Here is a 24398-nt window from a genome sequence, read left to right as displayed (position 1 = left end):
GAGCTCATAGAAAAGGCAGATGGCTTATAAGATAGAGAATGTTGTGAGAGAAGTGGGAGCTATGGTAGGCAAAACACCAGCCACTTTCGTACATGCTCAATGATATCTATGTGACCATTTAAGATTTAACTTTGATAGTCATTTCCCCTTTAATCCAACAACATACATTAATTCTTCCTCTTTCTGCAGTTACAAAGTTAGGAGATAGAAGAGGTCTAAATTCAAGGCTGACATTGTGTTTGTTTACTACTATAATTCATCTGATATCCTTAATTAAGATTTTTAGTTAATAACTGAACTGTTGTAGTCAGTCTATAACACAGCAATTTTCCAGGTGTTCGTCTATAGCAAATCCAGTTTGGCGTAGCTCTTAAGTAAATTAACTAACTTTGACAAAGTTAATGGCCCTATATGTCATTCAAGGCTCATCTAACCATCCATAGAATTCACAGGACAATTTAGACTGGGCGAGACCTCAGGAGGCCATCTAGTTCAGTGAGTGCTTTGTCTTTAGCCTTCAAGGGCAGAGAAGAGGATGATGAGAGCTGGCCTACAAGCTTCATGCTATGTCAGTCTGTCTTTTTGCTTAAGATTTTGTATTATATCTGTTGCAAACGGTCTATGAATACATAACAAGAGTGTATATTTTTAATATGTGTACAGAAATGACAATGGGTTTTCTGTATTTTAACTTTCTTGTAAGTCAATTTATTTTACAGAATAGACCTCAAAATGGCTCTTTTTTTCCTTTTCTTTTGTTTTGTTTTATTTTTCAGTGGCAAAGTGTTTACCTGTACAAGCACCAGAAAATGGAAGAATAATTACGACTGGTGCATTTGAGCTAGGCCAAGAATATTCCTTTGGCCAGGTTGTAAATTTTGAATGTAGTGCAAAATACAGGCTTGTTGGATCTAAAGAAATAATTTGCTCCTCTGATGGAAAATGGAGTAGCCATTTGCCTCGGTGCCAAGGTAAAAAGGATGTTATTTATCATCTGTAATCAAGAAGCTTTATTCTCACAGACTTCTAAGGACTGGTTACCTTATGGGAAACTACAAAGCTTTCACTTTATTCGTTGCATATATGTAGAAGAAGGAGGATAAGAAGGAGAAATCAGAGAATACTGGATGCTAACATAGTCATAATGGTCCATCTGTTTGTTCCATATTTTCACTACAAGCTGTATGTTTTGCCAGGCTGCAGTTAATTTCTTTGAAACTGTTTTTGATATGTCCACATCAGATTCAGTCATGTCAGTGTTGATTCAACCAAAGTAATTACAAGCAGTTTAGAATCTATGTGAACCAAGTTTAAATAACAAGTATGATTTTAATTCACTTGTGTTCTTAGGGTGTGTAAAATACAAAGAAATCATGAAGGATTTTTCTTTCTTCAAACTAATGTGTTTTGACAAATTAGAGGGTTAATTAATGTTTAATATTAAAGAACCACAAAATCACAGAATAGGTGAAGTTGGAAGGGACCTCTGAAGGTTCTTCAAAGCAGTCAGCTAGGCCAAGTTGCTCAAGACCATACCCAGTTGGCTTTTGAACATCTCCAAGAATGGAAACTGCACAGCCTCTCCTGGTAACCAGTTCCAGTGTTTGACCACTCTTAAGTAAAAAATGTTTTTTGTGTTTAAGCAGGATTTCCTGTATTTCATTTGTACTCATTGCTTCTCATCTTGTCACTGCATGCTGATGAGAAGGGTCTGGCTCCATCACCTTTACTGCTGCCTGCCCCAACACAGTCAGGAATTTATACAAATAAAGAAGATCCTCCCTCCTCTCCCCAGCCTTCTATTCTCTAGACTCTTTTTGTCTGACATTTTTTCCAATTCCTGAATTAACTTCATGTCCCTTCACTGGACCTGCTCCGGTATGTCCATGTCTTTCCTGTATTGGGGAGCTCAGACCTGGACACAGTGCTCCAGATGTGGTCTGACCAGTGCTGACTAGAGGGGAAGGATCACCTCTTTCGACCCGCTGGCAACACTCTTCTCCATGGAGCCAGGACGCTGTTTTCTTTGCTTGCTGCGAAGGCGCATTGCTGGCCCCTGTTCGACTTGTCCAGTAGGACTGCCAGCTTTTCTTCTGCAAAAGGACTTTTCAGCCAGTCGACCCCACCCTGCCCTGCCCTGCCCGCAGCTTCTGCTGGTGGCTGGGGTTATTCCTCCCGTTTTGCGGATCATATGTCGTTGGATTGTCAGCATGTCAGAATGAATCCCAGGAAGCTTATGGTAACAATCCATCACTAGTAAATATTCAGTCCATCAAGTGCCTTAGATTCTTTATGTCTTACCTGATTGGGAAGGGCACGTTTGAAGAGCGGAGCAGACATGTCAGGATGTCAGATACCTGTATGTTTTCTTCACAATTTCAGCGCTGCATTTTGCTGCTTTGAAACCCCCATTTATTAGAATTTGAACAGTAGAAAGTAGGATTAAACACACGCGCTTGTAAAACTTGCAGGATACAGTGAATTTCATCACATGATGATATTTCCGCTGAGCTATATTTCATCCTAAATACGAAGTAAATCCAGCAAGGGAATCCAAGAGAACTCTTTGGTGTCCTGCTCTGTGGCCTCCGAAACAGCGTCTTGAATATTTTCTGACATTATGAGTGCAGCTTTTGGAAACTGCGAGATCTCAGTGGTTTTGCTGGGTTTGGCAAGGAGCTGGGGATGCTGAGGTTCTTTTACAGGTAGTGAAGCACTCCAGTATCAGTTTTCCAGATAGTTCAGTTGTTTCTTCCTGTTGATGCCATGATTTAACTAATTGTCTGCTGGCTAAGAGAGCGTATCACATTTGCTGGAAATTACAAGGAAATGAAATTATCGGTAAAACGGAAAACCCTAAATTTCAGCTAGCCTAGTTGCGTATTTTAGAATTTCCCCTGCCTTATATACTGATTCTGAGATCCATTAAAATCCAAAGCAAAGCCCTGAAATCTGTCTCAAGAACCAATTTGCTATAGATGCTGTGCTATACCGCACTTCCTACCTGGCACCCACAGTCACGTCAGTGAAGAGTTCTCAAATAAGTATCAATTGGTTTTCATGCAACTGTTTTTGTGAAGTCGAGTGAAAGAAACCTGAAACTTGATTCCAATAGGCATTTATTCTCAGCAAATAAAAATAAACAAAAATATATGGATTTTGTCTTGCTCAATTTCAGAGATTATCTGTGACCTGCCAGAAATACTGCATGGATACGTACGTTCTCCAAAGGAGTCTTACAAGGAATCTGAACAACTACAGTTTGCCTGTGATGAAGGGTACAGATACGGTGAAAGAGCAGACGCGCAGTGTACTGCATCAGGATGGAATCCAACCCCCTATTGCACTGGTTAGCCTTGCCTGAAGTTATTTTGCACGTTTGTTGCGTTTGGAAGTCATTTCACAGATTAGTGATGACACAAGTTAGTTCATTCGTAACAAAATAAATCCATCCACATCTGACCAATATCCCATGAAGATATGGAGGGATTAAGTGTTAACGGGATTAGAAATCTGGATAAGAGTTTCCCACGGACAGCAGTAGCACAACCAGTTATTTCAATATTTTGTTACTTGAGTGTAGTTAAATACGCCCACAAAGCAACAATTGCTTTAGTACAGTGCATGAATAAGATTGATGCTTAAATGCTTCATGCAGCATTAGTAGCTGTTGTTATTTTATTCTTTTTTTTTTTTTTTTTGTATGATTCTGCATTAGTGGGGAGAACATAGGAAATATATTTCCTGGGTTAGAAAAAAATCCTTATTTGGACAAATAGGAAGGATAAAGCTGAATCTCTTTTACCTTGTACAAATTATGACAAAAATATTTTGTCTAAGGAATGGAAGAATGAGACACTAAAAAGAATACTTAAGCAAGCAGAACAACAACTACAACAAAGTATTAATACCAGAGAAATTCATACTGCAGAAGTAATCTGAGATTTCTAATGGCGTGGGAAAATCAACATTTGAAAGCAACTTCTTAGAGAAGTGGTATGGTTTTTGAAGTCCTGTTGTCATCACATCAAGTCTCGATACCTTTTTATGTGTGTTTAACATGAACACAATGGGTACATGTCAGTGGCTGTGCTATATGTTGGAGGACTGGGTAAAGAAATGTTTGTGTGATACCATATGAATTGAAGCAGTGTGAGTAAAACCGGGAAAAGCGAATAGTTTTAGCTTGATGAGCTACTTAGGAACGACAGGCAGTTCTTTGAGGGGGAGATACAAGTTAATGCATCTTCAGGTATTGCGTGTTCAGTAGTTGCGATGTTGTGTCACCATAGCCAAGACTCTGCTACTTGTAATCATAGGACTAACCACTCAGTAAAATACCACTCAACGTCTCGTCCTGTATGAAGATTTGAGACAATAGAAGTTTGCTTGACCTCCTGAACTGACCTCTGCATTTTGTCTGGGTGTCCTGATGAGTCTTACCGTAGTTTGAGCAGACTGAGCAGGTTGCTAGTCATTATATCTGTTCTTGAGACTTCCAGGCTACTAGTTCTCATCAACCAATTCCAACCAAAGAGGAACAATTCAAAAATGATCCCTATTTTGCTGGTAGAACTTCCGTAAGAAATTGTTGGTGTACTGTGCAACCTTTCAGAAATGACTGGAAATTACAAAGGTGTCTTTCAAATTAAAATCCTGAGTTCAGTTTGTAAGCTGCCTTTCAAGACTTCTTTTGAAATAGCACGGTAGTGTCATAGGAAGAACAATCTGAAGCTGACATGGCCATTTCTAAAGGAGTTTGAGCAAATCTGAAGTAGTCCAGTTTCAGAAGGAGTAGTAGTCCGTTGGTGGCCATAAGTGTCTAAGCTGAAAATTACAATGGAATTGCAAAGACGGATTATACATAAAGGTGAAAATGACAGTACTTTCTACACAATCATTACATCAAGAATTGTGTACAGCATAGATTTGAAGTTCACTAACCCTAAGAGCCATGGACATGAAATGACGTATCAACAAGGATCAAAGTGACATGGTGTGCATGAATCCAGCCACTGTCCGTGACCCTTAGTCTAGGATGAAGACAGCAATTTCTTCAATGTCATGAGAACTGTAATTACGCAACCGCATTATCCATGGTGTTCAAACTTCCCATCAGAGATTCTCTGAGGGTCAATACAATTTAATCTGTTTACAATGCTGAAGCTCCCGCTTGCTTTCTAACTCCCACATGCCTTCCGAGCAGTTAAGATGAAAAATCCGTAATTTCTGAGGCTAGTGCTGATTGACATCAGCCCTCTGGGTCATGGATTTTACTTTTATTTCATTCAGCTACAACACTTAAAGATTTCAACCAAATCTCCCAATCCCACAAAGAGAAATATGCGTGCCATGTCCCAGTTGAGATAGTGTGATCTAAATTTGGCGGAAATCGTTAGTACCTTGAATTGTCTTCAAGAAATTACCAAACACTTGAAACTGGAAAAAAACGTTGGCAACAGGGCAATGTTGTAGGATATTATGTACCACTGACCTTGCCGGGACCTCTTCCAGAAGGCTCCTTTAGAAATAAAGAGTAGTCAGTCATAGTGCCCACTCAGTTCGTGAGCTTTCTTGCTTCAGGATTAGCAGTGATACAAATTAATATGCATTGCCTACGGTTTAGCAGCATACTGCTTTTGAGAAGTGCCAAACAGAACATTCTTCCAGATGCAGATATCCTGGGCTCTGATACTTGGGGCATATTCAGATAGGGGTTCTGGATCCTACTTGACTTACCGCTGAACCTAGATGATTCAGCAGTATGTGCATACCGCTGATTCATCCACCTTCATTCCCAAGCAGGACCAACCTGGAGTTACCTTATAGTCATGCCCTCCCAGCCCTGAGTGTGTTGGTGCTACTCGTCTGAGTTGGAAGCAGAATATGAAAAACCCCAAAAGACGAACTCCAGTTTATAAAGAATATCTTTGCCTGAGTTATCTGAGCATAAAGATATCATGAGCTTTTTAGAATACCACTCTCGTCCTTTCTTAGTTGTTGACGTACTTGCAGTGTCAGTGCCAGAGCCTAAGCTTATCACACAGCCTTCGAATGATCAGTTCCTAGTGAAGAATAGTTACTCCTCCTTTTAGGACCTGCCAGAGAACCTGCCCTCCCTTGCGACAGCGCCCATAAACCAGCCCAGGAGAGCTGTGAGTGAGCCCAGCATAGGTTATTTTAAGCTCTAGCTGTGGAACGACCTGCTGGAAAAGATCAGTCAAATTCAGCTTGATCACCTCTAGTTCTTGCTCCCGCCATTCTCTTTGCAGTTGATATTTAGTCTTCTAATTAACATGACATCAGTAACAGCTGTCACTCTCCTCTTGCAGAACCATACATTTCTAAGAGTGAGAGAGAAATGTAACCTTTTCTTTGCCCTAAGAAACATCTTTTTAACAATTTTACGCAGTTATTGTCCATGTACTATAAAGCTAAGGACTTATGCAATAAATGTAAATATATCATTCGAATTAGCATCCATTTTTTCTCTTTTTGTTTAGAAATTGTATGCTCTCCTCCAAGAATTCCCAACGGGAACTTTAGACCTCAAGAAGACAACTACATAGTAGGTGATGTAATCACAATAGAGTGTGATCCTGGATACCATTTTAAAACATTGACTGGCAAAACCACATCTGAATGCACCAAGAATGGCTGGGTGCCTGATCCAGGCTGCGTCCGTAAGTAGCTCTCGTGAGTGAAGACACAAGATGTCGAGTTGTTGGAAATATCTCAGTGAAAAAGAGGTCAAGAGAAAAACTTAAGAAGTATGAGAAATGAGAGTTGCTTCTTCATTGTGTTTCTTGGTGAGGTAGAGCTTAATTTGACGGTTTGGAAAAATTGTCTGTAAAAAGAATGGTATTGTCCACATTTACATTGTGTTTGTAAACACAGGCATTATGTAGTACTGTACTGTGAAAGTGTGTGTTAAGAAGTGCTGTAGTCAGCTCCCTGTCAGGAAGGTTTGTGGTCCTCCTGAGGAGTAGCATGCCAGTCAAGATAAGAGGACGCAGAGAGTGTTAAAGTATCCAAACCAAACAAAAGCACAGGTAACAGTTGGAAGGTATCTTCCATCGTAGTTGTTGCAGCTTTAGATTTTTACTTGCAGTTGTTTGTTGGAATATTATGAACAACCACAGTTTTATTCTACCTTTTATAACCTGTCAAATATCAAACCATATGCAATGGTAACAGGGGAGCCACCCGAGGTATAGGTAACAACAGAGACAGCAGAAGCAGAGTGCCGATGTTCCTGCGCTCCTTGGGATCTGCCAAGGTGTGCACTTCTGACCCTGCCAGTTTCAGAAATCACTTGGGTGATGAAGCTGAATCTGAATAAATTGTCTCCTGAGTTTTTTGTCACGCATTTGTTGATGATGTTCTTGTTAAATTCTATTTCAAGAGAAACCATGTGACTACCCAGCTATAGAAAATGGCAAGTTAAGTGGAACACTGGAGTACTACAAAAACTATTACTTTCCAATGAGGCCTGGGCAGCATGCGGATTACCACTGCAATACTGGTTATTCAACCCCGACTGGACAATACTGGGTTCGAATAGCCTGTTCGGAAAGGGGCTGGTCTCCAGCACCAAAATGCCTCAGTAAGTACATTAGTAAGTACATTTCCACCATATGCTCAGTTCTGTTAGAATGACGAGAGATCTGTGCAGCAGAAATTGTGCCAATGGAGCACAAGACAGAAGAAAGAAGAGTTTGTTAAAGTAGAATGGCTTTAGCTGACCCCTGGAACTGCACCCAGACTGTCATTCTGTCTGCAGAGCTCAGACTGTAGTCTGACACTGGTAAGTGACGCTCTGAAGTGAGTAAGGCTGAAACGGTGTGTTTAGATTTTGGAGTTTCTTTCCTCCTGAAATTATCCATGAGATGAAGATATACATAGGAAATGTTCCTCTTCTCCGGCCTCTGGGTCGCATGCATGCATCTACTTTCATCTGCACACACAGCTGCGCATACAAAGAGAGTTTCTGCTCTGTGTAGATATATTCTTCCTTGCGTGACTTGGGCACTTAGTCTAGAGGTTCCTCCCTGAGATGTGTTGCCTGGTCTATTTGGCTAACATGGAGCTAAGAAGGTGGCCAACTCTTGCAGTAAGCTGAAAGGGAGCGTGGCATCAGCAAGAGACCCAGATAAACTGACTTAATGATTGAACCATGGAAAACCGATACAAAGGAGCGAGCTGAGGCCTCCTCTCCTAACATACTGGTAGGACTTGGAAATGGGTTACAACAGGTTGATCTTTCCCTGTTGCCCTCAGTGGAGAGGTGCCCAGTGGAGGAAATGAGTGGAATCCTGCCTGGAGGAAAGGACCGGTTACCCAAGTAACACAGCTATAGCATTTCCTCCACCATCTTCCTCCTGCCTGGGCTCTTGGGGACGCAGGGTGCTGGAGAGCCAGTGTGCTTAACTATTGCTAAAGTCTCTGGAGCTGCTTTGAGAGACTGATGCATTTGCACAGAGATGATAAATCTCCTGGAGGCAAATGCTGAAAATCACTCAGGGCAGATGTCAACATTTCAGAGACATAGCAGACCGAAGCAGAGCTGGTGGACATGACAGTAGGTGCACCGAAGTTAGCCAGCCATGCTTGTGAACACTAGGTGAGGCACATTGTTTACTAGAGCACTCCTTAGTGCTTTAGGTAGTGACTTGCACTCCTGTTCACGTGACTTGTTAATCTTAGGGCAGTGAAGTAAAAGATGCTTTCATTCAGCTTTGAACACAAATGTCTTTTGGGGATAGAAGGATAAAGAAAGGTGCTAGGGGGCCCTTTTTCAGTAACTCTCTTCCTAAGAATTCATTTAGCTCATTTCTTGCTTTATAAATGAATGTATTTAAATGTACTTTACCTTCCTCCTTTAGAAAACTGTCATGTCAGACGTCTGGAAAATGGTTACTACTCAGATAACCATGAGAATGTTTACAAAGAAGGTGAAAAAGTTAGATATCGCTGCAATGATGACTATTATGCTGAACATGAAGATGGGGAAGTCACGTGCACAAAGGATGGCTTGTCCCCTCCTCCAAGATGTATCCGCAAAAGTGAGTGTCTTGTATTTTGTTGAGGTTTCTAGCTAAAACCGGTAAGTCCATCATCACATCACCTACATTAATCCGTCGCCACTGCTTAGTAATTCAAAGTGTTCTCCAGCTAAGACACAGTGCTGTGATTCTCTCAACTGGCTCATGCGGCTCTCCTGTCCCTGTATGCTGCTGAGGCCACTCACGGTACAAACGTGCAGAACGTAACCCTGTAAAACGTCTACACATGGCTCATTCAGATCTTTTAGAATGTAAGCCCTGGCATGGTACTCATATTCCCTTTGTCTTCAGCAGTGAAACCTTGTTATAACATAGCTGTGCAGTAATATAATAAATAGTAATCATTCCCCTTGTGCAGCCTATCTGTAATTTCTTGTCTTCCTTCAGCCTCTCACTATGCCACGTGATCCCTATTTCTCTTGCTTCCTTTCCAGTTGACATCAACTTTAAATTCTTTAGATAATGATTTCATCTGGACAAAAGAAATAATTCAACCTAACTTTTCTTGGACTGTAAAAATACTTTTTTAGGAAACAATTCCACCCTGACAGAGACACCGACCATGGAATCTTTTGGACCGCCACCCACTGGCATTTTGACATAGCAATGAGCGAGCAAAATAAAATTGTGTGAATCCTAGGGTTAGGCAATTGCAGGCATTACTGGAATAAACACCAAAACATGTGATGTGGAATTTAAACTTTCAAAGCTGTTGCACAAAAGCATAATTAATTCTGCTCCCAGCATGCAAATACATCCTCTAGTGTTCCTCAAAGTCTTTTTTCCATATCTTTATTGGCTCTCTAATGTACGAATATTGCTGTTTGTTATGGTGTTAATTTCTTAAAATGTTTTCCTTCACAATACAAGACCATAACATCCAACCAAGATGACTGATTTCCATTTGTTTAGACTTGTTTAAACAACGTGTTCCACGTGATGTGAAATCAGTTACAACATTGGGTCTGTCTGCACTAGCGTGTTAGTGTGCAAGAAGGGGTCCTTTGGTACATATTTCCTTTAGTCCTGCAGTATGTGCCCTCTAAGTGACCTCTTTTTGGTAGAAGTGAGGTGGTGCTTGCACACTGTGAGGATCTCTGGTGTGTCCCCCCTTGCAATATGGACAGCAGGTCCTCTTTATGCATGCGCAGTGCAGTGCACGCCCAACATGAACTCATTTCTAGTGAAAACCAGGTGCGGACATACAATTTTTGGAAGTTTACAGGATTGCTGCACATCAAATCCCTGTCCACCCCTACTTGCGCTGCTTGAGTTGGTAACTGTGAACTTTGACTTTTCTCTTTACAGTTGTCCCCCAGGAAGAGAGCTCAATGTTGAAGCAAAAATTCATGTACTCTTAAAAATGTTCTCAGTTGTACTGCTGGTTCATTGTCCTCCTCCTCCTGTGTATTAGAAGCATGTAATTTAGCAGTGTTTTACTTTGAAGAAATTCTGTCTATCTCTTTCAGAAAAATGCCAGAATATCAATTTTGATGATGGTTATTTCACCTCGCGCAAGAAAACATTTCATTTGCAGGAGAAGGTCACCTACAGTTGTCATACTGGTTTTGTAACTCCAGAAGGCCAAGGAACAGGAGTGATACAGTGTCAAATGGATGGCTGGACTCCACCTCCAAAGTGCATCAGTGAGTAACGTAAAGGCTTCAGAACTCCCTGTCATTGTCACTGGCACAGACAAGGTGTCCTATTTAGTCAGATTTTTGCCATCTAGATAGGTAGGGTTTTCTTACTGGGCAGAGGGAGACTCCAGTAGAGGACTGATCCTGCAGAGACTAACCTTCCTGGGGCGCCAAGAGGTAAGGAGAGAAAACATAAAAGACCTGAGTAAGGCAGGAAAATAGCTACCGTCTTCTAGGTGAGCTATCTTTTTGGACCTCTGTAGCACAAAGCAGATGGTAATCACTGACCTCTCCAGTGATTCTGACCTGATGCAGATGCTCCAAATTATTCCCAATTCTCGCACCTTTCACACTTGTGAGGGAAGATTTATGAAGAAATGCCTGTGAACCAAGAGATTCTGCCAAGAACTTTCTTTAAATGTGACCAAGCTAGAGAAAAATGGGATTAATTATTTGGAAATATGTTATCACTATGCATAAAAAGCAGTATACAGATGTCTTCCCTGGTGTTAAAAAGCACATTTGTGAAAAACACTGGAGTGCTTTTTCCTGATAATACCTCCATACTGTGGTTGCCTTTCTCCTCTTAGAAGTTCCTTCCTCTCCTGAACAGGGATGTGGGATGGTGTTTAATCTTTCAGTGTTATCCTACCAAGGCTCGTGATGTTGACCATCTTTAGCCAATATTTTATCTTGTCCTTTTATTTCAGACTGCCTTTACCAAGGATTTGGCAGCTTTTTCTCTGACCCTGTCACAAATGACCATAGGGAACAGAAGTATAAACTGCTTGCTATGACACCAGTAATAATAATATCTAGTAGAAAGAAAGGAATTGAATCTAAGGAAGAAATATTAATACTGGGTATGACTTCTAGACACGTATTTCTGAAGATTAATGCAACAGATATTATGTGAATGTGCCACACACAAAATTTTGCATTCATATTCTGGCAGTGCAGAATTTTTAGTGTTTCAGACATACGGAGTAGTTCAGTATGGTAGCACACGCTAAAGCACCTACAGAAATGATGGTTCCAAAGGACAGTGTTTCTGGATCAGAAAGTGCACTAACTTTGTTTTATTCTGCAGAATCATGTAAAGCACCTCATGTGGACATTTTGAATTACCATGCAAATAAAACTATGTTTGTGCCTGAAGATACAATCGAGTATGCGTGTTCGGAGGGATATCAAACTGCAGATAATATGCCAACTGGTACCACAAGGTGTGGCATAAATGGTGAATGGAGTCCAGCGCCGCAGTGTCTTGGTGAATATTGTTCTGTTTGCTAGTCAGTCTAACTCTGTATACACTTTGTGAAGCTTTTTTCTTTAAGACTTTCTTTGGTTTTTTTCTGATCAGTAGCATTTCATGTACTTTTTGTGGGGTGTACACTGTATGTTAAAATATTTTTTCTTTATAGCAATAGAATGTGAAATGCCGACATTGCCCAGTGGAGATTTTTATCCGAAGAAGGGTAAATACCGCAATGGAGATGTTGTGAAATTTACCTGTACAAACAAGTACGTTAGAGTGGGACCTGCCTCTACTCAGTGCTATTACTTTGGATGGTTTCCATCACTGCCAGTATGCAAAGGTAATTCTGTTAACTTCATTCTAGTAGGAAGTAGATGAAAATGCCTGGGTCCTGAAGACTTCTGGGGACACCTTCTGAAAGTCAGTCATGCTCCCAAGAACGATTATGCCATCTTTGACTGTAAAAGGGCAGGAACTGGTCCGCTTTGGATCATTGCGTAGTGTTTTGCTATTTCCTGTGAAAGATCCTGAGGAGCTGAACTTTCAGTGTTGACCTTTCTTTTAGCTTTAGCTATGCCAGCTGGAGTTCTGCAATAACTGCAAGTCAGCTTGTAAATGGCTTGTGCAAAAGGTCACTCAAGTTACTGACTATAATGTATGAAAAACTATTTATTATTCAAAAAGTCATAAATAATATGTAATATGGTAGCCAGGAAGGATTAATTTCAGTAATCTTCTCTCTTACTGTACCCTAAACGTCCTAAGTTTTGCCGCTGCCTGATGCTGGTACCCATCAGATATTGTACTCTGTGTTCCTTTTTCCGATCACATGATATTGAAGAAAATAAATTTTTTTTTGAGATGACACAGAGCTGGACCCAAGCAGAAGAAACTCAGTGAAGGGTTTTCCCTGAGAAAATCCTCAGCTTCATCCAATAGGATGAACAAACTCATGCAGAAGGGAAGGTACGTGCCCCTGTTCTTCTCTTCCTCTTTCAGACAGAGCACAACTTAGTGGCATCTGAAAAGGGTTTATTTTGCTGGTGCTATGCCCCTTCATGAGACAGCTTGAGAGGATGAAGGGATCTCATATTTCTCATGTCCCTTCCTTCACACTTGATCCATTTCCTTCTTTTTGCTCACTCTCTTTTGCATTTAAAAACAAGTATGTTTCATCTAGTTGGCTCTTCAGCTCAGGAACACTTTAAGCTCCCCTAATAGGAGTTCCATTCGCTCTGTCAGACATGAATTCCTTTAATATACACTACATATCACTTGCTGGGTGATTTTTATAACATTGTATAACACTTTCATAACATTATAACATTATTACTTGCAGAATTTTCACACTTTTTCCTTTTTTCCTTTTTTTTTTTTACTTAAAGAATACTGAAGTTGTCATCCATGCAACACTTTTTTTTCTCTTAAAACTGGGTTGGTTTTATCAACCACTTCTGTCATAGCAGGCAGCTGGGAGTGCGTGGAAGTAACAGAGTAGACTGAGCCAGGTTCACGCATATCTTTTCGTGATCTCCAGACCAGCAGGAATCCAGATATTCAAAGGCATAAACCAATGGCCTGTTTAACCTGTTCTACTGATTTTTCTTAGCTTTAAACAACAAACTCGATTTACTTTGTGTTTCACTTTACATGTAACTGTGCTAATAGTACTGAGTTCAGAGCATAAGCTTTGATCTCTTGATTTCAGTGAACGCCAGACGCTGTGGACCTCCACCTGAGGTTACCAATGGAAGCATTGCTGGTGGCTCTGTGAAACAGTATCAGCACGGGGACAGAAAACAGTATGAATGCAACATTGAATTTAAATTGGTTGGATCAAAGGAAATAGAATGTGTTGACGGACAATGGTCATCTTCTCCCTCTTGCATTGGTAATCTATATAACTCTTCCTTGAAAGAAGTCTTATAATTCACTGTAGGCTAATACTTCACAGATATTTTCACAATTAAAATTACCTATTTGCAGGTATAACGTGCAATGTTCAAAATCATGTTATGAATGAAAAATAAACGCACACTATAGGTAAAGCCAGAATTTTATTAGCCGTATAATTGAAATCTTAGCAGTCCAATCAAAGAATTGTTGTGAGTCCAAATCAAATGATTACAGGAAGAGAAAGAAAATAAAGACATCATAGATGAAGACTAATTATATAAATAATGCAGAATACCATTGCATATTTGTAGTACAAATAATTTATAAGATATAATTACAATTGTTGTACACACACTCTACCTTATTGACCCCTTTTTCTGGTTTTATGCTTGCCCTTCCACTGCCTCTTTGGGTCCTACAGTCAACGGGTTCAGTCTGATGCGTTTTGGAGGGAAGTTACAGCACGTTACCAGTATCTCAAGTCATTCACTGAGAGGAAGAAGATGTTGATGCTGATGACTTCCTCTTCCTCCTCACAGCATCTGCTTGGGGCAATTTTTAGGTTTACTAGCATGCTCTTATGCCTTGCCCTGTCCTCACTGATCTGTAAGTTCTGAATCAGATCTGTTAAATGCGTTTTATGTATGTTAGAGACTTGCCCTTTGTTCTTTGTGTTATCCCTGAAACCAGTTGTGATCAGCTCCAGGTCTAAGCTGGCCTTTTGAGAGCTATTCCTAGCCTTTGGGTGCCAGGCTATGCCCTGTCTCTTACCATCCCATGCCTCTGCTCTGCCACGCCCAGCCTTTGTCCCCACTTCTCAAGGACTCTGTTATTGTACGTGCCCTGTACTCACCTGTATCATTATATTAGAGGCACCAGTAGTCACTCTACAGAGACTGAAAATTTCTTACTACTATGTATATAAAACTATGGTTGTGCCACGCAGAGCTAACCAAAAGTAGAATAAATCAGCTATAGCCTGATCTAGAAAAATTGTTGTTACAGCTCAAACAAGTAAAACCAAGCCTATAGGCAGGTAAGGACAGGTTCTGACAAAGTGAGCCTCATACGCGTCCATCCTGATGCCTTACAGCTCAGTACAAATTCTGTGGCCTCTTTGTTGCAATGGCAATATTGTATGCTAGTGGTGCACAGGGCTACAAACACGATGGCCATGACTGCGTGATGTACGCTGCTGTCTTCTTTAGGGTAGAGTCAGACACGTCCACCAGTTTTTTATTGTCCTGATAATGAAATGGTGACTAGTTCTACAGTCAAGACTCCTGCCTAGGCAAAAGCACATACTTACTGTGCATGCCATTAGGTAGCGTACCTCAAACCTGAGAGTATGAATGTCAATGACAGGAGTTAAAAAAATACTGTTGAAAGTACTTGTACTAAACTGGGCTAGTTTACTGTGTTCCTCTATATACACATTCTTACACGTCTTCCATGAGCAACACTGATGGTTTAAAAACGTGCCGCATGGAGCTTGCCATCTTTTCAGTGCTTGATACAGTGAGAATAGTTCAATGCACAGGCTTGAAAGAAGAGTGGTCCCAGCTTGAGTGCAGGGTTGTTCAAATTCAGGTTTTTAGTTTATCATGGGTCTTCCCTCTCCCTCATTAATAGCAGGCTGTATGCCCTTATTCCCTTTGCATGCCTTTTTCCTCCTTCAGAAAATCTACTCACACACTGCGCTCATCTGTGCAAGCCGTTACCCTTTGCTGTCACTACCGCTGCAACCGTGACAGCCTGAAGCAGCAACTGCTGTTATCACACTGAGGTGGCAGCACTGCTGCCCTTTGAGTGGTGTTACAGTGGTTTTCAGTTCTTGTAATAATACTAATTGAAAGTACACACTACAAATATGTAGGTGTATAATCAAATATAATTTTGACTGATCAGAATCAGGTATCCGGGTGAGCTGGATTAATTGAAGGTTTTCTTACACTTCAGGTTTTATGTACCAATGAAAAACTGTTTGGGAAATGAACATTAGCTGAAACTACTTGTGGAGCGTGCTGTGGAGTTAGGGCAGTGATGGAAAAGGAAGGGGAAAGACAGGAGAGGGATTTAGTAAACTGACTAAAATATATACCTACTCCAGCTGTGTTGAAGCTTAGTTGTTCCAATGCATGGAAGCAGGTTTGACTGACCAAATGCAAATATAGTTATTTTTATTTAAGTTCTTTCAGCTGTTCATATGACTCCAATATTATTGTGGTGGAATACTTCTGCTCTTTTCAACAGAAGACAAAATGCCGTGTGGATCGCCTTCCTCTATTCCAAATGTTGTTCTTCATCAGGAAGACCAGACCCAGTTTTTGCATGGTGATGAAGTAATTTGTGGATGTAAACCAGGCTCTGGCAATTCTAAGGAAATGAAAGTTAGATGTCTTAATGGGGAATGGAAGCCTTTACCTCTTTGTGCCGGTAATCTATTTCCGTAATATTTCAGATGTGAGCGTACCATAGTTCCATGCAAAATTTCAAGGACTTCAGCAATCCATATGTAGCCAGAGATACTATAGTTTCATGCATCTCAACTAAGTTTTTTTAATTCACTCCTCTTTTATAAGTGAACATGTCCTTTGTCCTGGAAAGACCCTGCACCTACAACTTTGTAAGTGCTCTGATTAGGTTTGAGGAAGGAAACAGACACTTGCACAGTGGGTAAAATCAAGTGTGGGAGTACAGCTTTGGTGGACGGTGGCTTTTACCCGTTTTCCAGGTGTTGCTTCCTGGTAATGACCCTTCAGAAGCCTTGGGACATACCTGCAATAAAGTACCATGCCTGTTGTTTTAGTTACTTGTGGCTTTATGTGTCTGTATACTACTTTGCTTTCTTAAAATACTACTGGGAATTAAAAAACATGCTAGTAGCCACAATGTGCTAGACTTATCCCATCCTCACCATTTTTATGTGGATTAGTCCTTTTCATTTCTGATCGGTAGTGATTTGAGAACACTGTAAACCTTTGTTAACAATTACGTTGAGGATCGAATCTGGCACAAAACACGGTCTGCTTAGCTTTCGTGAGTAGCTTGTGTTCTGATTCTCAGGATCACCAGTTGAGGACACAAGACCTGGCTATGGCTCAGACACACTTTCACAGGAGATTGATACCTGATACATATTCGGTTGGGAGTCGCACTTTATGCTCCTGTTTCTACAAGCAAAAGAAGGTTTCTCTTCTTGCTTGTCTTCCTACGTTTTTGTAGTTTTAGGGAAGACAAGAATGCTTAGTTTTTATATTATTTACTGCATTCAGCAAAAGGGATCCTGTCAACTTAAAAATAATTTCTTCGTGAGTGGGAACAGGCTCTTCTTTAGATAGCAGGAACAAAAAAATCATTCTGTTTCTGTAATCTAGGAATCTTACAGGTTACTTCACACTACAGTAAATAAAAAAACACTTTCACATGGACATGCATGAGGAAACTGATAAACTCTTCACCAGTGAATGCGTATGTATGTACTATCTGAATTAAATCGATTTTTTGGCTCTTTTTATTGATTTTTTTTCAGATCCATCTCCTCAGTGTGTGCTTCCAAGCAATGTAGAGCTTGTGCACAATGGTCATCTTCCCAAGCCAAGAAAGGAGACTGAGTTCCATGGAGTTATACATTATATATGTAGCTCAGCTGACAGAAGTATTAAACAGGCAACTTGTGTGTCTGGCAAATGGTCACCAGAGATTGAGTGTACAGGTATGTTTTCAGATTTGGATACAATTTCTTTATGTTATGTAGGACTGATAAATGCTCATTATTAAAGCTTCTTAGCATTACTGTGTCACTAGTCTGAAATAGAAATGCTTACAGGCTCATATATACGCTAAAGAATAGTTATGAATAATTATGGGAACCATTTAAACAGTTAACTAGGTTTAGAGACACACTGTTTTAGTGAGGCAGACTTAATAATCTCTACTCTGACATTGGAATGGTTGTCACTGTCACTTCTGATGTGAGAAAAGATGCAATGGTAAATTTAGGCTCAGTTCTTCAAAAGGGCTTTACCCTGGTGCAAATGAGAGTAGCACAGAGCTCAAGCTCCAGCCAAAGCTCCTTTATTTCCTGTAAACATCCAAAAGCTTTTCTATTCCAGTTTTTTTTTCCTTCTTTTTTGTCCAAATTGCTTCCTAGTGAAACAAGAAGAAAAAAGCAGTTCCCAAACTCAAAAGCACAGACCTAGAAGAGATTGACCTTATCTAATACACACCAAAGGTCAGACGCCTGCTTTTATGTATAGTAGAGCAGGATATTGTCTGTCGAAGGCATGACTCTGAAACAATCATCACCTCATTGCCTGCTTTGGTTATGCCAGCTTTGTGGGAAACAGCGCACGAAGTGGGAGGAGTACACTGAGTGGCAATCACTGAAGGGACCATCCCCTTAAAAACCAAGTGTCCCTACCTTCCCAGCAACAAACCAAGCTCCTGAGGTCTCCTCCTTCCTAGATCTACCTTCTTCCCTCCCATTTTCTTTCCTTTGGCAGGAGCAGCCCTTCACTCCTTGAGTGGCAAAATTGAAGTTTTTTTCTTTGTTTCCTTCTGTGATTCTAATTCAGCTCTGTTATCAGCCAAGTCTGAAGAAAAAAAGCAGCAGCAGAACAAAGCAAATTGAGAACCCAGAAGTGAGTCCAGTTTTTCTGAAGCAGCTCACCACAGAGAGAGGAAGGGGGAGAGCACACAGGAGCGTGAAGCTGGGTGTAAGGGAAAGGAGGGTCTACAAGAAGCTCCAGCTTAGATTAGTGTAGGCAACTGTGACTGCCTGTGCTGTGAGTTTGAAAGCAAGCATCTGAAGGCAGCTCTGGTGTTTCTGAAGCAGAACAAAATGATCAAAGTATTAGTTAACACTTGACATAGCTACTGAAGTGTTTTCTTGGTTGTTTGTGCTGTAAACTGTGATGAACTCTTACGCTTGATCTTAAGTTCTATTACAACATGTGTCCTTAGCTGAGGAGAGTACATGCCCACCTCCACCTCAGGTGCCTGGTGCTCAACAGATAACAGTTGGAAGAAATTACAAGAATGGGAGTAAAATAGCTTTTTCATGTCTGAAGAGTTTCCAGCTTGTTGGTGTGAATGAAATAACGTGTACAGAAGGGAAATGGGAGTCACCACCTCACTGTGTGGGTCAGTAGTGGATTTTTGGTTTCTGTTTATTTTGTTGTGAATTTCTGTGTTGTGCATTTGCAGTCATCATTAGCAGGAGGATGATGTTATTCATGTTAAGATTATCACGAACAGGTAACTGCAGAAAAGCAACAGAACGGAAGCTGCTAAAGAAAGTGCAGTTAAACAACTGCTGCACAGGAGGTCTTTTTATTTACTCAGGCTTCTCTAAGATGGCATATAAATCTTTCAGGTTTCTCCTCAAGAGCTGTGTGTTTATTTGCTTAGTATATTGCAGAATGGAGTCTCAGTTTTGACTGGGGGCCTTTCGAGTACCCTGGTGAAAAAAATCAGGATTATTTGTTATTTAGTTGCAGTAGTAGCAATGGCTGGGTTTTTTCATTTTTATTCTTTCTTGATTTGCTTTCCTTTCTTTTTGCAACCTCTTGCTCTAACAGGCGTGTGAATGATATGGTATAACTCAGGCCATCTATTCTAAGAAACGGTGAGGAACCTGTAATCCAAGTGCTAAAATGTTGCTGATGCAGGTGATGTCTTGTAAGCAGAAGTTCAGTAAGAGGTAGAATAAAGCATTTTCAGAAATAGATAGTGGGTAGATGAGCACAGGACAAATGAGGTGCCAGCTGGTGAATGATGTGCGCAACATGCCAACCATGTCTGTATTTTTAAGCTGCAAAACTCCAGTGCCACATGGTTTGTCTTCTTTTGCATTGCCTGAGTCTCCATTTCTGCTGGTAAGTGGCAGACATAGAAAAGAGTAACGAAAAAATGCTTGAGCTGTTCATAAACCAGCTTATAAATGAAATAAAATTCCCAGTGCCAGTTACTGAACAGGAACTTTGACTGTAATTAGATCTTTTGTGTTGTGGAATTCAGTGCAAACATATGCATTTTAAATTACTGAGTACATAAGGTTTTATTTTATTGTGTTGACATATCAAGTCGAATGCATAAAATAGAATCTAAGTACTGCCATGCTGCAGTAGTATAGGAGAAGAAAGCATTGGGACAGCCCTGACTCAGAAGGGCTTCATAGAGATTTAGTCCATTGTATGTATTAGGAAGTACATTTTGTCATTTCTGTTCTCTCTTTCATTTTCATCATGCCATCACAAAACCCCTCAGGATGTTGGTACAACTTTATTAATGGTGGAAAAAAATAAAAGCTAACATTCTAGAAACTCCCTTTCAGCATCCCAAAACAACATAACGTCTCTTCTGTTTCTCTGCCTATGACATATTCCCTGTTCTTGATGCTAAGCTGTAACTGTATCTCCTCGGTATGAACTGGAAAATTGCTTTAATTTGGTTCAAAGGAAAAGAGAGAGAGAAACCCCACATAGGAGGGAAATGAGAGAGAAGTTTTCGGTTATGTATCTTGGATACATCTTCATCTTCCTTTCAAGCCACATAATTTCTGTTTGGATTATTTTTTTTTCTTTCAGTTTTAGATGGCATATGTCATTGGAATATTAATTGTCTTACATCATCATTTACCTGTGTTTTCTTTATTTTACAGAAAGACCATGTTTGCCACCACAGCCTGTAGAATGTGCTGATGTTCCCAGCCTGGAAAATCAAAACTTAAAAATTAAAAAAGAAGGGAAAACAGTTTATCTGTCTGGTGCTAGATTTAAGTATGTTTCTCGTTCCGGATATGAGTTAAAGGGACCATTGGAGATAACTTGTTCTATGGGAAACTGGACTTCAGCTCCTACATGTTCGGGTAATATCAAAAAATACTTCTTTTGAAGAGCATTTAGCAATGAAACTGGAAGAATTTTAAACTGGATGTTGACTAGTAAGAGCCAGCAACTCCATATTTTGCTGTGGAATCTTATGATCCCCCGTGTATGTCTCCAGAGCAATCCTGACTGGACGTTTTGAATGCACTTTAGTTTTTAAAATCTTCCTCTATATTCTTAAAATCTTTGTTCAGTTTCTGTCAGGTGAGTCGTGGGCACATCCTCATAATCCAAGGATCTCTTTTCTATAGAGTCCACTAGTGACCAGGAGTTGCTTTGGTGCTTCAGTGATGGAAACCACTCCAGTGTAGTCAGAGACAGAAGCCTTTATTAAAATTTTCTGCCACGATTAGAAACAGGATCTCAATAATTCAGTGACTGAAGTCCATGCCTGTTTAGGGGAACAATTTCTTTAACTACCTTGTATATAAAATCCACGGTGAGCAGATGACTGTGCCGATGTGAGAAAAAGCTCTCTGAAGCCTCTGTTTGGTGGAAGCGGTACACTCATTCTACGTGTGTCCCATTAGCACAAACATCGACTTTCTGTATCTTTTCAGAAATGCCATGTGGAAGTATCCCAAAAGTTGCCAATACTCAAATTGAAGGCAGAAACAAGGATATTTATGAGCCCGGTGAAACAGTTCGCTACCAGTGTGATGCGGGGTTCCTGATTGTTGGTCCCCCTGAAATTATTTGCAGAGAAGGAAATTGGACGGCACCGCCCTTCTGTGAAGGTATTGGTTCTATTTCTAAGTAGCCTATGATCCTTCTTAGTCTTTCATGTTGTGAATTTAAATAAGGGCAACTCGGGCATGTAGGTGAGTCAGGTCAGTAGAGCCAACAGGTGACTTGCTTTGAGGGGCTGCGACAGCACCTGTTTTTCTGGCTCCTAAGAAGCAAAAAGCAGGGTAGATGAGAAAAGAAGTCTTTTTTGCTGGGGGCTGAAGCTAGTAGCTGAAACTTAGCTCACTGCTGAAATCATAGAATCGGAGAATCGTAGGTTGGAACAGACCTCTAAGACCATCAAGTCCAACCATCCACCCAAAAGCACCATGCCTGCTAAACCACATCCCAAAGTGCCACATCTACATGTTTTTTAAACAGCTCCAGGGCTGGTGACTCAACCACCACCCTGGGCAGCCTATTCCAATGTCTGACCACTCTTTCAGAAGAGAAATTTTTCCTAATATCTAGTCTAAACCACCCCTGACACAACTTGGGGCCATTGCCTCTCATCCTATCGCTAGTTACTTGGGAGAAGAGACCAACACCTGCCTCACGACAACCTCCTTCCAGGTAGCTGTAGAGAGCAAGAAGGTTCCCTCTGAGTCTCCTCCAGACTAAACAGCCCCAGCTCCCTCAGCTGCTGCTCATAAGACTTGTTCTCTAGACCCCTCACCAGCCTCATTGCCCCTCTCTGGACACGCTCCAGCAACTCAATGTCCTTGTAGTGAGGGGCCCAAAACTGAACACAGTACTCGAAGTGCAGCCTCACCAGTGCCGAGTACAGGGGAACGATCACTTCCCTATTCCTGCTGGCCACACTACTCCTGATACAAGCCAGGATGCTGCTGGCCTTCTTGGCCACCTGGGCACACTGCTGGCTCATGTTCAGCCGGCTGTCAACCAACACCCCAAGGTCCTGTTCCGCCAGGCAGCTCTCCATCCACTCCTCTCCAAGCCTGTAGCGTTGCATGGGGTGGTTGTGACCAAAGTGCAGGACCTGGCATTTAGCCTTCTTGAAACTCATACAGTTGGCCTTGGCCCATCAATAGAGTCTGTCCAGATCCCTCTGCAGAGCCTTCCTATCCTCAAGCAGATTGACACGGCCACCCAAATCAAGCGTGGAGTGGGTTATGGGGGAACAGATGCTGGCTGCAAAGGAGGAGATGACTGGTAGGGTAATGTATCTCATTTTCACATCACTAAGAATGACAGTTTCTGAAAGTTGCCTACAAAGAGTAAAGAAATCACTTTGCTCACCAGCCCTTTTGGCACACAGTGCTGCACAGCATATGTCTGCATCTTCGGTCGAGCTCTACAAGCCCTTTTCTCTCCTTAGTCACTAGGCAAAAGTAATAGTGTCTGCCGAAGCATGCAGAGTAAAGACCATAATCTCTTCCTTTTGTACCCATAGAAAATGATCTGCATTACGCAAACCATTTTGTTCCTCAGGAGCAAGGGTGCTGCGGAATGCAAAGTTCTGTGACTGTCATAGTGCCGCACTACTGTTCTTAAATGCACCTCTCTTTGCAGATGTTAGCTGTGGAGCCGCACCTGAAATTCCCAACGCTTACATTACAAGCACTCAACAGCATAGGTATCTGCCCGGTGCCAGGGTGCAGTATGAATGTGAAAACAATTTTCAAATGATGGGTGGAAATTATGTGTCTTGTAGAAATGGAGAATGGTCACAAGCACCAACCTGCAGAGGTAGGAATCTGTGCTTTCCCCTTGCCTGTTAGCATTGAGGAGACTGTTTGTTTACCTAAACATTCCAAAGACTTTCCCTTTTTATCTTCTGTTTTCTTTGTGTACTGCCACTTTGTACTCGTGATTGCTTCCTTGCACAGCATCTTAATTTAGCCTGATACTGCTAGAAATATCGGGGATCTTTTCCTCAACAGCAAAAACGTCTTGAAGAAGCAGGGCCTAAAATAGGCTGGTCTGTCATTCTCCTGCGACCTGTCAGGGAGAATCTGAATGGACGAAGCAGCATGGGAGAGAAACAGCTGTTCTTCTCCAGGGCCCCGCCCTGCCCGGTGCCGATCCCAGCAGAGACTCAGCTCTAAGCCATGTAACATCTACCAGGGCTACGGAAGGGGGAAGAGGGTTCCTGTGACAAGGAACCGGCGGGAGCTGTTCTCCTGGGCCCTGCCCAAACCTGTGGCTGCGGGACGAGCAAGTGCTGCTTGGCTTTCACACAGCTGCCCGGAGCTGAGTGCCCTGACCCGTCCCCGAGCAGTGCGGGCTGACAAGCTCCTCCGGCGCTGCCGGTCCTCCCGAGCTCTGCGGTTCAGCAGGGCGCCAGCTTGGCTGCTACCCCGGTGATTTTCAGGAGTGCCAGGGCTCCCTGGGGAGGGACATGGGCATGCGGGAGGGCTGGTGTGGCTTCTTGTGCCGTAAGGCGTAGCTACAGAAACACTGGCTTTTTCTGGAAGCTCTCGTTGACCCTGCCGTCTCCCGAGAGTCCCAGAAAGAGTGTTCTGCTGCCACTGTCACACCTCCTTGCTTTCTCCAGGGTGAGCTCTTGGAGCTGTGACCCACCAGAGGCAGAAAATCTGGACAGAAATTGTAACAAGGTTGATTCCTTTAACTGTCGGTTGTGTAGGTGAATGCCTCAACGACTGCAAAGGTGACTGCAGCATTGTCTCTTTTCAGATGTGACTTGTGAGCCTCCTCCAGAAATTGCTGGTGGTAAAGTTCAAGGTGTTAAAAAGTCGAGGTATTTGCCTGGGGAGAGTGCTCGCTATCAGTGCTGGCGAGGTTTTACGATGAGTGGGGCTTCCGCTGTAGCGTGTCAGAATGGGACCTGGACAGAGCTGCCAAAGTGCAAAGGTAATTTCTCTCTCTCTTCGTACAGTCGCCTCTTAGGGAGACTGTCATGAAGCTGACTCAGTGGCATTCCCTTCTCCACATTTCAGTC

The 24398-nt window shown here is 41.7% G+C and overlaps 1 protein-coding gene across 3 annotated transcripts in view; it reads left to right on the top strand.

The window, feature by feature from the left end:
* CFH (complement factor H) overlaps positions 1-24398 on the top strand; it is a 36590-nt gene that overhangs the window by 8276 nt on the left and 3916 nt on the right. For all 3 annotated transcript variants that reach the window (XM_075422330.1, XM_075422329.1, XM_075422331.1), the window contains 16 exons: positions 777-971; positions 3179-3349; positions 6504-6683; positions 7406-7606; positions 8886-9065; positions 10535-10711; positions 11796-11975; positions 12130-12303; positions 13672-13854; positions 16113-16295; positions 17392-17574; positions 18825-19004; positions 20524-20730; positions 21310-21486; positions 23009-23185; positions 24134-24310. In XM_075422330.1, the coding sequence (XP_075278445.1) occupies positions 777-971; positions 3179-3349; positions 6504-6683; positions 7406-7606; positions 8886-9065; positions 10535-10711; positions 11796-11975; positions 12130-12303; positions 13672-13854; positions 16113-16295; positions 17392-17574; positions 18825-19004; positions 20524-20730; positions 21310-21486; positions 23009-23185; positions 24134-24310 (2925 nt within the window). The remainder of the gene's footprint in view (positions 1-776; positions 972-3178; positions 3350-6503; positions 6684-7405; positions 7607-8885; positions 9066-10534; positions 10712-11795; positions 11976-12129; positions 12304-13671; positions 13855-16112; positions 16296-17391; positions 17575-18824; positions 19005-20523; positions 20731-21309; positions 21487-23008; positions 23186-24133; positions 24311-24398) is intronic.

Source organism: Opisthocomus hoazin, chromosome 6, assembly GCF_030867145.1.
Source record: "Opisthocomus hoazin isolate bOpiHoa1 chromosome 6, bOpiHoa1.hap1, whole genome shotgun sequence".
Classification (NCBI taxonomy): Eukaryota; Metazoa; Chordata; class Aves; order Opisthocomiformes; family Opisthocomidae; genus Opisthocomus; species Opisthocomus hoazin.
This window is presented reverse-complemented; position numbering and strand designations above follow the sequence as displayed.